Consider the following 12,927-nt stretch of genomic DNA (forward strand, 5'->3'; position numbering starts at 1 on the left):
TATGCTCTTATAAAGACTTGATAACCCTTTACGTGCATTTATCTGCTGCTCAAAATAATCACTTTTTTAGGTCATCCTTTGTTAAAACGATGCTAAAACTAGTAGCAAGAATACTTTTATAATCGCTACATGTTTTCTTTGAGTAGGCTAACAATGTCGACCATATTCTCTTGTATCGACAAAGTAATCACGATTTTAGTCAGTTTTCAACACTCAGTATCTGTCCTAAACAATTAACAGATATTAAACATCAACATAATTTCTTGACATCAAATCAAACATCCCCACATTTTGAATTGATGCCGCCTCTTTTTCCCCGTGATTTCAGTTTATTGTTATTATATTAATCGCTTAGGCGTGTTACTGGCAAACCTCGAGATGCCCACTATTTTAGTGGCTCGCGGTTTTATAATGCGAGAAAGGAAAAAGAGAAACAGTGACTTTGGGCGCACACGAGGCGAGTGCCCTCGCCCCAGTTTCCCGCGACCAAAATGTGGAAAACTAACTATTACCAAGAGAGTAATCTCTTGCTTAAGAGGGATTACCTTAGTTAGAGGACCTATGTGGGGGATTCACTCTCTTACCTTGATAATCTCTTGCTACTACTGAAGAACGCTACACAGGCAAGGGATTTCTTTGATTGACATTTTACTCGACTTTCCCAGAATGCCAAAGCAAGCAGGTACCGGTGTTATCACCTCTCAGTGGAGATAAAGGTTCGAACGTAAATAACCTGCGGTGATAAATATTTTATTAAGCGACTTCTTCTTCGTCCGTAAGGTTCTTTCATCTTTTGAAAGCAGTCATGGTTCCAAAAGCGGATTTTTCTGCGATTGGTTTTCATTGGAGTTCTAGTTAAGCAGATTATTGGAAGGTGTCTGGATGAGATCGACATTTAAAGGCGAACAATTTTCTAGAGTAACGCCTGGACTGTTTGGTGCACGCTACAGAAATCTTTGAGATCAGCTACAAGTTACCAGCAATTATGAGAAATCGAAGACTGTTTGTAAAGGTTTTCATCCTCACCTCTCTATTCTGGCTCGCTGTTGACATCCTTTACGTTTTATCCTCCATGAACAGTCAGATGAATTTCTTCGATACAGACTCGTTTGTACCGTTAGACGCAACCGGAAGTGCACACGTAAAGCGGTCGCGCGACGGAGCCAAGCAACGGAAGTGGACCAGCTCCAAAGTCAGGCCGTACTTTACTGAAGTCATTCAAGGGTTGGGAGATGACGGCGAACCGGCGGCTTTACCGCCTCGGTTCAAGAATGAAGCAGAACATGTGTTTGATAATCATTCATTTAATGTGATTCTTAGCGATCATATGTCTCTAGATAGAAGTCTGAGGGATTATCGGGGACCAAAGTAGGTTGGACGTAAATCTTTTGGTTTAATTTACAGTTCTCATCTTAAATATTTTTTATGCTAAAAGACATTTCTAAAAATTGCTTTATATTAATTTCAATTAAAAAAATTATCAGCTTGCAGTTGATAAAGGTAAATTAGCCCCCGCGGTTTCGAGTTTCCCAACTGACCAATTGTCTAAGGCGGTTAATTTGCCTTTATCGACTTCAAAATTATAATTAATTGCTATTACTTTCCCACCCACGAGGAGAAACGGTTTCTTTAGGAAGTGATCATTTTCTTTTTTTCACGCAGAGCAGCATTCCCTGATCAAAACGGCCCCTCCTAATATCTACGCATAATTTATAAATACGAGGTTACCGGAGGGGTTTTGTGGGAGAAATCCGAGTTTTATTGGCGCCATCCGTTCAAACCCAAAACAGTTTTGGCTGAAGTTTTGCAGGAGATTAGATTAATTATGAACCATTATATTTCGATACAGTTTAGTATTGTAGTAGCATTTCTTCATTTTTGTCTTTTTGCGTAAGATAGCATTACCCTAGGCTGTGAAAAATTATATATCCTTTGTCATTTTAGATGTCGTCAGAAGCACAAGAAATACCCAACTAAGCTACCCACCACGAGTGTGATCATCTGTTTCCACAATGAAGCTCTGTCAGTTTTATTAAGGACGGTGCACAGTGTCCTAAATCGTTCACCTCCACATCTTTTGGCAGACATAATTCTCGTAGATGACTTCAGCGAATACGGTGAGCTTGGAGAGCCTGTCTTATGACCTCTGTTTAGAGCTAAACTTTTTAAATAGACCTCACAGAAGGTCGTATTCAAGGAGTTGAATTAGTAGGGGTGCTCAAATGGTGACGAGTGAAATTATTTTTTAATTTCACAAGTATGATACCGTCTGATTTTCCTTTTAATATCATGTGTAGCAAATTACGCTGATAATCGTAGGTTTTCGACTTGTTTATTGTATCGAGAAATTCCGCATCAAAAGGTGCCAGAGCAATTTTGTATTTTCACATGTGAAATTATAAATTGATGCTGAAATTTCGCGCCAAAATTAAGGAGTCGTTTGTTGTCCATGATATTATGCCAGATATCTTGTTTGGCTATGCGCGAAATTGTTTTGCATTGCCAGAAAGAAAATTCAAAGTACACTATTGAAAATAGTCAGCAAGGAAATCTCAAAGAAGTAACAAAAACCAAAATGAAAAAAGAGTGGTCAAAGACTGGGGAAAACTGAAACAAATTATGATCGGCAAACTTGAAACATTCAGGCTGATCTTCTCCAAGACATGCAATCGATGGTGTAGCCCGTTTAAATTATTTTCCCCAACCGCATTCACCACGTATTAATGTCTGAATGCAAAAATTCAGCAAATCATTTTGACCACCAAAGTATTATTATCACTGAATCAAACAGAAAATCTCAAGAAGCCCCTGGAAGAACAAGTCAGCCAATTTGAAAAAGTCAAAGTTTTGCGAATGCCGCAGAGAGAAGGTCTCGTGCGAGCACGGCTTCGCGGAGCCGAGGTGTCCCGGGGAGAAGTTCTGACTTTTCTGGACTCTCACTGTGAAGCGACTGAAGGATGGCTGGAACCAATGCTGGCGAGGATCGCTCAGAATCGTTCAAATGTTGTCTGTCCTGTCATAGAGGTGATCAATGCCGATGACTTTGGCTATCAAACTTCTGATGTGATTTATGAGCGTGGAGGCTTTTCTTGGGACTTATTTTTCACATGGAAAGCAATTCCTGAAGACGAGAAGAAACGAAGGGAGGACGAAACAGACTTTATAAGGCAAGTGGCAAATTGAAGTTTTTGCCCTGGATTACAATCAGATCAATCCCAGATAACACGTTCTCTTAATTAAATGATACTGAACTTAAGAAAGACACGCCAGTTGGAGGGCATTAACCTCAGTGAGGAAATTGCGCGCTAACCTCATTCACAGCTGGCCTGAAGACTTCTGCAGTTCGATCCACAAACATTCCATACTGATAACATAACTCTACATAACTCTCTGATTGGCTGTTACTTGCGCGCAGAAATTGAAAACCGCGAAACACTCTAACAGGTGACAAAGTGCAAAGGGACCGCTGTACAGCTGCAGCACGAAGCGGGCAGCAGCTTGAATCCAAAAACCTTTCGTAATTAGCTTCCCGACAGCGGAAAACTTTTCGCACGCGAAGAGAGATGACAGGCTAAGGCTTTGATCAGTTCATGTTCTTAGCTACGTTCCATCGAAAAACAGCCGGCTTGGTTCCTTGAGTCGTACCCTATCTGATCTTGGTAACCGTTGCGACCTATCTATTGCAGGAGTCCAACCATGGCGGGAGGTCTGTTTTCCATGCACAAACAATATTTCTACGACCTAGGATCTTATGATGACCAAATGGACATATGGGGAGGAGAGAACCTGGAACTTTCCTTTAGGGTAAGAACGCGAAACATTTTCATCAAGCTGATATTAAAGGCATATACAGTAACAGAGATAGCCGCCGGTGTTTGCTAAAATATTTTCTTCGAATGTTCTCATTAGGTAAGCCCTATGGGTCCTACGAATAGGGATGAGGGCGGGGTTAGCCGCTGACATAGACTGCGTCACCTGAGAGAAGCAAACATCCCTATTTGTTATCAGTAAATCTTCAAAAATAAATAACGCGTCTTAGAGAATGGCTCATTATATCTTGTTTTCTCATATATGTTATATTTCTCACGCCTTCCCCGAGCTCCAGAATTTAAAGTTCAAAAACCTCCCGCAGCAGAAATATGTATATACATTTTTTATGAAGTCAACGCGTAAATAATCCTTCTTAGGTTTGGATGTGTGGAGGTCAGCTGGAAATAGTGCCCTGTTCACGTGTTGGTCACGTGTTTCGTAAATATACGTCACCTTACAAGTTTCCTAAGGGTACAGGAATGACGCTAGCAAAGAACTTCAACCGCTTGGCTGAAGTCTGGCTTGACGAGTACAAGGAGATCTATTACAGGTATTGACCATTGTTTTCTTTGTCTGAGGCCTCGTCCACATTACACCGGAGAAATTTAACAAAGGTGTTTCGCTCTGGAAACGCATCAAAAGTTTTCCGTCCACACTGTCGCCAGAAAAATTTGAAAACGCAACAATCACCGGTCAGTTTGGATTTCTGTTTGAGGAAAGCTCGAGAAAAGAAACCAATGATTGTCGTGACCTCATCGTTTTTGAAAAGCTCCGTTTTCAAAATGTCTTCCGTCCACACTGAAAAGCAAAGCCGGCGTTTTCAAACTCCTCTGGTTTGAAGAGCATTTTCGAAAAGTTCCGTTTTCGTGACGGATTAGTGTGGACGGTAGGGCCTAACTGCAGAAATAAAGCTGCTTTTTCAAATTTCTCTGGTGTAGCGCTGAGTAGATCCAAAATAACGGCCTAAATCGATCAGAACACAGAGCTTGCATACCAGACCGGTTAATTTTTTTTTTTTTTAAAAACGTTTTTGCAGGAGGAAAACTGAAGAAGAAAAGAATGTTGATATCGGCGACATTAGCGAACGAATCAAACTGAGGAAAAGACTGGGCTGTAAAAACTTTAAATGGTATCTGGAAAACGTGTTCCCGGATCTAGCTTCAGTAGATCCCAATCCTCCTGCGCAGGGAGAGGTACGTAAAGCACCTTATCCAGGAGGTTCCACTGTCGTAAAAGTTCCATGGGGTTAGAGCATGCTATTTTGATTTATTTGGAAACGCAAATGTGATCTCTTTTCCATATGGACACCGTTCCCATACCATTCCTAGTTCTCCTATAGTATCACTCGTTTACATGAAACTCCAACATGTATTCCGTTGCGTATAATACAAGGACAGTATATTTACCTGTAAGCCCGTGCAGCTAATTTGACTATCGCTTACAAAAACCACGATGCTTAATTAAGGGCAGTGCAAATGGGGGTGCATAAGCAGTCTGAAATCCACGAAAGGTGCTTTAACCAGAATAACCGCTGACTAGATTGTTGAAGCGAGCCAGCACTTCATAGTCTAAGTAAACGCTTCTCTGTTTCAGATTCGAAATCCAAGCTCGTCTCTTTGTGTTGACACGCTTGGAGAAAAAGGAGCTAAAGTGGATCGAGTGGGGCTGTACACTTGTCATGGAATGGGAGGAAATCAGGTCAGGCGCTCATTCAATACGCCACATTCTCGGTATTGGATTGGAACTAGCATGCAACTGAGGCTCATGCGGGAAGTCTTTTCAAATGCAAATGTCATTAATCTTTTTTTTTTAATGATATTCCCCTCATGAGCCTCCCTTGCAAGCTAGTTCCAGTCCAATACCGAGAGTACGAGGATGATCCATTATTACGTGCCAAGAGGCCCGCCGGAACCTCTCGTTTAACAGCCAGGTCGAGGCACTGGGAAAAGCGTAGACACGTACCAGTTACGGCTTTATTCCTACGGTGAAATATTTGTTCCTCATTTTGAGATTAGCTCAAACAAAAATAGAACTCAGAAAAGTTAACAGAAATCATCGTTGATCAAGTGATCATCAAAAATCTCAGTAATTCCAAGTGGACGCTAATTAAAATTCAGTCAAGGTCAAAAATTAATCAGAGGTCGCCACGGATCTTTACTGAAATCTGTTTTTTATTTGCAGTTCTTTACCTTGACAAAGAATAATGAAATCCAATTTAATGACGACAAGTGTTTGGACGCGCCGCAAGGTGATCCGGGAAGCTTTGTTGAAATGATCACATGTCATGGATTAAGAGGAAACCAGGAATGGAAACATGATAAGAAAAAGGTAAACAATAACCTATGATTTGCAAACTTTACACAACAAACACACAAACAAAGTCAGTCAATAGGAAGTCAGGGCATCAAGAAACCACTGCTCAAGCCATTAGTTGATGATCAACAGAGGATTCTCCCGGTGGTCAAATTACCAATTGCCTATAGCCTTACGTGAGAAACCAATTTATAATTAAAGATAATAAAATTCAGTGACTACTTATTCCAGGGCACCGTAGTACACGTGTGGACGGCCACTTGTCTAGACATGTCTAAAGATCAACAGAACGTGGTGGTTAATCCATGCAAAAGAGGAAAGAGCACACAGAAATGGACATTCTCTCGTTACCAACAGCTAAAAACCAGGAAGAACTCCTAAAATTCCTGCTTAGCCACGAGGCACAATGGTTTGGGTCAAGAATGACGGGATGTGGGGCTGGCAGAATGTTGGTCTGGCGAGTAGAGGAGGAATTGGTGACTTCAAAGTATGGACATATAACCACGGTTACATCACGTGCGGTCGCCATGACGCCTCATTGATGTTATGATATTCAAGAAAGACAACTTTGATAGGTTTATAAACAAGTATGGTGTTATATTTACTTTTATTAAAGAGATCGATTTTTGCAACTTGTCTGATGTGGCTATGGGCTCAAAAGTTATCTCGTTTGGACAAAATCAAGCAACTGATGAAATGAAAACCAAAACGTAATAATTTAACCGCGTCCCCAAAACTTCGCGTTTCTGTAACCAACCTTTCTTTTCTCTTTCTCTCTATCTTTGGGTTTTTTTCTGAAACTGATATGCGATTAACTTTGATGATTTCAAAGGAATTTCACTTGCATGTTAGTTTGTTAGTGAGTTATGGTCTGTGATGAGCCTTATTCTTTTGCCGTGCCGCAAAAACTTCCACAGAATCAGGGCTGTTCAGTACCTTTACGAAGATTTGCCGAAAACGGCACTATACCACAAAGACTTCTCAAGAATTTGTTTCAATGAGAACAAAAGCCATCTAACAAACAACCTTCTACAACATAAATAATTTTTAATATAACTGACTCGGTTTGTGATACGTGTCTAAAAAATGCACTCTCTTAAACCTATTTCATCCCAAGACAGACGCCTCGAATGACGAGAGAGCACCCTCCGTGATTGGAGTAATAAAATTTCAAATTGTCAACTTTTGATAGCTAATCATTGTGAAGCCATTTGTTCTTCGGAAATAAAATCATTCGATCACGATAAAAAATTCCACTTTGGAAAATTCTTCAGGAGTCCCTTGAAATGAGTTTTTTCTTATTGTGTATCCATTTCTTCTTCATCACTGTCTGCAGGCTCAGAATTGTCATCCACGTCACCATTTTCTTGGTCTTGGTTTTCGTTTGTGTCTTCAGGCAAACTGGCCAGCAGTTCAGTCACGTGATCCATCATGGGCTGGTCCTCACATCCAAATTGTGTAAATAGCTGTCAAAATTAATAAAACGCAGGAAACGTTATGTAATCAGATGCATCTACCGTGCAATTTCACTCGAACCAAAAAACAATATTTTTAATACTGCATTTGCATGAAAAAACACGTGCCTCTCCCCACCATGAGGATTAGCGTTTCCACTGAAATGGCCAGCAGCAATGCAAATTTCTTGGAACAAAAGAATGTATGTCTGTATGTATGTATGTATGTAAAAGAAAGTGTTAGCATGAGAAAAAAGTTCAACTTTCACAGGATTGGTTTGGGACTCCAAAAGGGCTGCCGTGACCTCACGTGAAAACACTCGTCAGTCCTAACTGTTTTATCAATATGGCCTACACACTGACACCCACTGGCTCCACTAATCTGTTGGATTGTAACAGAGAGTGGTCCTCGAATGCTAAACGAGCTACTTGGCACACAATGGCAAGCATGAAGAGCTGGCTTACCTTCTGAGCTCGCTCCAGGCATGCTCTGATGCTTGAGCTGTCCTGATTTGTAATGTGATTCAACCAACCAACTAGATACCACACCTACAAAGTTGATGAACAACAAAAGTGATTATACCTCACACTATTTTATGAAAACGAATCAAAACACGCAGCATTAAGAACACAGTTAATACACCAAGGACCATTGAAAAGCACATTACTAAAACAAATATCTGACATTTTATGCAATTCAGTAAGAACTGAAATACAGCTAATGGCCACTTTTTTGTCCTGGCAAAAGTTCCATACATTCACTCTTATTTTAACCTCTATACAATGGCCACCTCTCCACAGTGGGAACAGCCACTTAAACACCTCCCAACTGCCAAAACAACATCTCAACAATGGACAAATGGTGTATACAAAATACTCCTTTTCAATGTGCAATGTCATGAAAATTAATCCATACGGTTGGTCTCTGTTTTTGTTTGATTTCTATTTCAATGACATATTTTGATTGTGTTACGTATTTAAATGCTGCATTTAGCATCCACCCCCCCACGACGAAAAAAAACCCAGTGTCACATTACTTGACACCTCCCCGATAGGGCCACCTCTCTACAATGGCCACTTTCCCCCGTCCCCAAGGAGGTCGTTATGGAGAGGTTCAACTGTGTTCTTTTTAGTTACCTGAGGAAATTCATCATTCTCTTCAATAAGCTCTTCCAGTACTGAACCAGCAGTCTAATGTAAGGAGAAAATAATGATGGGTGAACAGGAGAAGAATTAGACTGAGGATAACATGTTTGCTCCTGCAAAATCCCAACATTGGGGTGGGTCAAACATGCTGCAATTATCAGACACACTCCACAGCTTATGAAAACTACTCTGTTTAATTAATGGTCCATGTAATAACTAACCAATAGAACAATAGGCTCTGACTAACAAATTTTGATTGGTGCAGAGAACAATGCTAAGTCTGGCCATGGGGGAAATAACAGGGGCATGGGGAAAATAAGTGAAAAGATGTTATGTCGACTTTTTCTTTGTTTTCTTTCAAAAAAATTTTTATATCAACCAATCAGATTTGTCAATTTAATTAAAATGAATAATTGAAACTTTACACCTTTTAATCAATTTTGCATTTGTGCTGCCTGGTCCTGACATGAACCATGATATTTTTAAAACATGTTAAATAGCTTTAAGTAACTTTTTAAACAATAAACTAATATACCCTGTGTGAGGAAGCACCCAGGACCTATACAAGTGTCAGCTGTCATCGCTTCTGGTGAATACCAATGTTCAAGAGATAAAGCAAGTGTTGCAGTGGGTATAAACATTAGAAATACCAAGAAAACAATCAATAATGCATTCACCAATGATGTCAATATTATTACCTCATAATTTTCCAATTCAATGAGCAATTTTGAAGTGGTGATTCTAGATTCGTATGATGGCACAGGGGCCTTCAAAGAAATGAATATATCAAGATCAAATCAGTACAATGTTTGAACCTGTTTCAGAGCAGCTATCCTCTATAGAATATCAATACACAATAAAACAGACTGGTTATGGGAACATAAAGAAAATAATCAATTATACATGTAGTAGCTATTATCTTGATCAACCACAAATTTCTCTTAATTACTATCAAAAGCAATGTATAGTAAGTACTAACAGTGAAATCTAGATTTCTCAAACTCTCATTTTTTCGAACCTCCTGATAACTCCAATCAAAAGTTTCCCTCTCCTCAGTCAAAGACTTTAATCTTACCCTGATTTCTCAAACTATCCAATTTTTCAAACCATTTTTCGTTTCCCTAAGAAGTTAAAAAAACTCAGGATTCCACAGACTTAATGGGAGTTAATATTTAAGCTAGGGACAATAAAGTAGAAACCTCAGGAAGCTCATCTTCTTTCCCTTGCCAAAGCTCTAAACTCTTCTCCAACATCTTCCTTGCTTCTTCCATGTTTTGCTGACTGAGCAGACAACTGGCCATCAGTTGAAATGCTTCAGGGTTGGTTGCATCATATTCAATTGCTTTCTGACAGCACTCATAACACTTGGTGTCAGCTTCCTCTTTGAAACTAGAAAGTAAAATATGAAAAGTAAAGTTACCATAAATCCTCCAGCAATTCCCAAAACATTGTGAGTCCAATTTATCATTATTCTTTGTAAAGAAAAGTAGAAAGTAAAAAAAAAAAATATTATAGAGCTGAAGTTGGTATTACAAAACTACAACTCAAAAACTACATATTATTGTGTTTGATTTGAAGAGCTGCACTAACGCAGTTAGTGTAACTGACAATACAATTACATAAATGCCAAACAAAAAGGTAAAGATTCTAAACTTAATTTCTAATCTTGTTTCTATTTGCCATTGAGGTTCTAGCATTTCTGGCCACAGTCATGTTCTATTTTTTTTTGCTCTTACGTAATATAAGTTGACACCTGTACATCACACGCCCACAAAGTCAACAAACAAAAAGAAGCAACCTTAGCACTCACCATTCATCGGTAAGATACATTTCTGCTAGTGAGCAGTAAGCTGTGGAGATTTCTGTTGCTGATGCAGATGAATTATTGCTTGCTGCCGCCTGAACAATAACAAAGACAGTGAATGATTGTTGTACTAGATGATTTAAATTCACTTATTCACTCGGGGCCTAACTCTCATCTTCAGCATTCCAACAGATTTGTAGACACTGTAAGAAAATTTCACCTACAACTGAATGTAATAAAACCTTGACTTTGGCATGGCAGGTAGGTAGGTAAAGCCTGCATACCAGCCAAGAGGCTCATCATGGCAGCACGTATCTCCAGTTTCCATAGCATGAAGTGACTAAGAGTATTTCTGCTCCTTCCTAGATGGGATGCTAGTCCATCGTGGGGTTACCCCCAGCATTAAATTCGCAGGTACCCATTTATACACCTGAGTGAAGAGAGGCACTGTGAGAGTAAACTCTCTCACCCAATAATACAACACAAGGTCCCTGGCCAGGGTTAGAGCCAGGACCGCTTCAACCAGAGTCGAGAGCACTGTCTACCATTAGGCCACTGCCCCTCCCACCAAGAAAGACATACCTGTAATGTTTCATTGTCTCTGCTGGCAATCATTAGCTGAATTCCTTTGTTGAAGGCTGTCACTGCTTCTTGGCCATCTAACAACTGACCAAGATTCATGTATTTTGAGTAACCTTCATCTGGAGATATTCTAACAGCATTTTCAAAGCACTAAGTAGTTAAAGAAAAAAAAAGCTGATCTTGTAATAATGTAGTTACAGTTGCCCTCCTCATCTAAATTTCTCAATGGGACTAAAAAGGTACTAGCCAGGTCAACATGCCAGCAGGTGGGGGGGGGGGGGGGGGGTGGGTGGTAACCAGCACCCTATCCAGTACGACTGGCCATGTTTTCTAAGTTTGGCCTGCACTGAAAGACTGAGTAAGGAACTTAACTTGTTAGTAAGAATTTTTACTAGAAACAGAAGAGAAGCAAGTAACAACACATAAAATCTGTGTAATAATATACGACATGTCAAACTTAAAGGATACTGATTTTGCTTTGTCTACATCTCCTGTTTCAAGGAATACTGCTCCGGCCATTTCCAATACTTCCACATTTTCAGGCTCCATATCTAGTGCTCTTTCACAGAACTTTATGGCCAGTTCAAAATTGAAATTATCCAAACATTCATCTACCTATAATAAAAATAAATTATATTAAATTAAATTATACTGTACACGTACCTATACTTGAAAATGAGTCTTACACCTTGTGGAAGTCTTACTATGATTATCAGTTGAGTAAGGTGCGATGGACATTTGGTAACCAGGTTTTAATGTTCAAATTGTATTGTTGTCATGAGCACACTGACTCTGTTTCCAGTCGCAACTTGTCAGCCTTTGAGGTCATCAGCAAAGTGCACGAAATTATAGGCAATGATTTTGTTACCATTGAAAACAAGGAAAGTTGCCCATGGCAACACTGTAATTTTGTCACCGAAGCTCTGTTGCACCTTACTCAACTGATAATTGTAGTAAATATCTTTGTGTAAAATTCAAACCTGTTTTAGCAAATCTGCAACGTTGTACTTGATCTTCCCTTTGGTCTTCTTCTTCACAGTGTCAACAGTTTTGCAATCATTTTCAGATTGATTTACATCTGCTACAACTTTGTCTTTAGGTTCAGAGGAAAGTCCTGTTTTAAAGATAACATTTTTAACAATGTTAATTTATATGTGAATGTTTGTGAAGGGCAAAACTTTGAATGACAGTTTGATTGTCAAACTTTATAGTAATGGCAGTGTTCTATTCTGCTGAGTGCTTGGGTACATTTTATGCAAATCACATGAAAGATTCTCAGGGTTGGTTTCAAATGCATATATGGCTTCATGACTGCAAGGAATTGTTCAGATTACCTTTTTTACATGGCCTTCGCTGGCAACAAGCAAACTTAGATTTGTATTGTATACTCAGTAAACTGCCTGGTCCCAAACATGCGTGGTGTCTGTCTGGGTTTAGATATATTTCGCTGACTTCAATAACGACATGAACTTAATTAACTAGCGAAGTAGAACAAAACTTCATCACAATTTAAGAACAAAACGTGATGAAGTTTGTCATTACACGTGGTAACTGTTGTAAACAGACGGCGTATTACAATCATTTCAAATGTCCTGATCAATTCAACCGGTATGTGCAGACCAGGAAAATTCAGTCTTAATTACGGACGTAAAATATACCTTTCTTTTTAGCTGTTGTCGAGTTTTTCTTCGCTTTTTTCTTCCGTTCTTTCCCCATTTTCCTGAGTCGCACGGACATTCGCACGTGAAATAAACCCTTATGGGAGAAACCGCTGACGGAGTTACAAGACAACGCCACGAAAATTATGTCATGTATTTA

At 39.5% G+C, this 12,927-nt stretch overlaps 2 protein-coding genes across 2 annotated transcripts; one reads left to right on the forward strand and one right to left on the reverse strand.

The window, feature by feature from the left end:
- The first annotated feature begins 539 nt into the window (after nucleotides 1-539).
- LOC110049938 (polypeptide N-acetylgalactosaminyltransferase 1-like) lies at nucleotides 540-6,755 on the forward strand. Its single transcript, XM_089285568.1, has 9 exons — nucleotides 540-1,368; nucleotides 1,945-2,117; nucleotides 2,792-3,167; nucleotides 3,687-3,804; nucleotides 4,188-4,360; nucleotides 4,847-5,003; nucleotides 5,404-5,508; nucleotides 5,992-6,138; nucleotides 6,355-6,755. The coding sequence occupies exons 1-9, from the start codon at nucleotides 986-988 to the stop codon at nucleotides 6,502-6,504; spliced, it is 1,782 nt and encodes a 593-aa protein (XP_089141694.1). The 5' UTR covers nucleotides 540-985; the 3' UTR covers nucleotides 6,505-6,755.
- Nucleotides 6,756-7,150: 395 nt separating this feature from the next.
- On the reverse strand, nucleotides 7,151-12,876 carry LOC110050046 (uncharacterized). Its single transcript, XM_089285569.1, has 10 exons — nucleotides 12,768-12,876; nucleotides 12,090-12,223; nucleotides 11,578-11,724; nucleotides 11,110-11,259; nucleotides 10,534-10,622; nucleotides 9,923-10,112; nucleotides 9,422-9,490; nucleotides 8,715-8,768; nucleotides 8,043-8,126; nucleotides 7,151-7,589 (listed from the first exon to the last, which is right to left on the reverse strand). The coding sequence occupies exons 1-10, from the start codon at nucleotides 12,844-12,846 to the stop codon at nucleotides 7,422-7,424; spliced, it is 1,164 nt and encodes a 387-aa protein (XP_089141695.1). The 5' UTR covers nucleotides 12,847-12,876; the 3' UTR covers nucleotides 7,151-7,421.
- Between the last annotated feature and the right edge of the window lie 51 nt (nucleotides 12,877-12,927).

This window comes from Orbicella faveolata, unplaced genomic scaffold, assembly GCF_042242905.1.
Source record: "Orbicella faveolata isolate gen_17 unplaced genomic scaffold, um_ofav_v1 contig_13, whole genome shotgun sequence".
Lineage (NCBI taxonomy): Eukaryota > Metazoa > Cnidaria > Anthozoa > Scleractinia > Merulinidae > Orbicella > Orbicella faveolata.

Excerpts from the sequence above, each read along its gene's own strand:
- LOC110049938 (XM_089285568.1), top strand. The coding sequence starts at position 986 with ATGAGAAATCGAAGACTGTTTGTAAAGGTTTTCATCCTCACCTCTCTA. Across the intron at positions 3,805-4,187 it reads ACCTGGAACTTTCCTTTAGG|GTTTGGATGTGTGGAGGTCA; the intron begins GTAAGAACGCGA and ends AATCCTTCTTAG. Across the intron at positions 4,361-4,846 it reads TACAAGGAGATCTATTACAG|GAGGAAAACTGAAGAAGAAA; the intron begins GTATTGACCATT and ends ACGTTTTTGCAG.
- LOC110050046 (XM_089285569.1), bottom strand. The coding sequence starts at position 12,846 with ATGTCCGTGCGACTCAGGAAAATGGGGAAAGAACGGAAGAAAAAAGCG. Across the intron at positions 8,769-9,421 it reads TTGAATTGGAAAATTATGAG|ACTGCTGGTTCAGTACTGGA; the intron begins GTAATAATATTG and ends TCCTTACATTAG. Across the intron at positions 7,590-8,042 it reads GCCTGGAGCGAGCTCAGAAG|CTATTTACACAATTTGGATG; the intron begins GTAAGCCAGCTC and ends TAATTTTGACAG.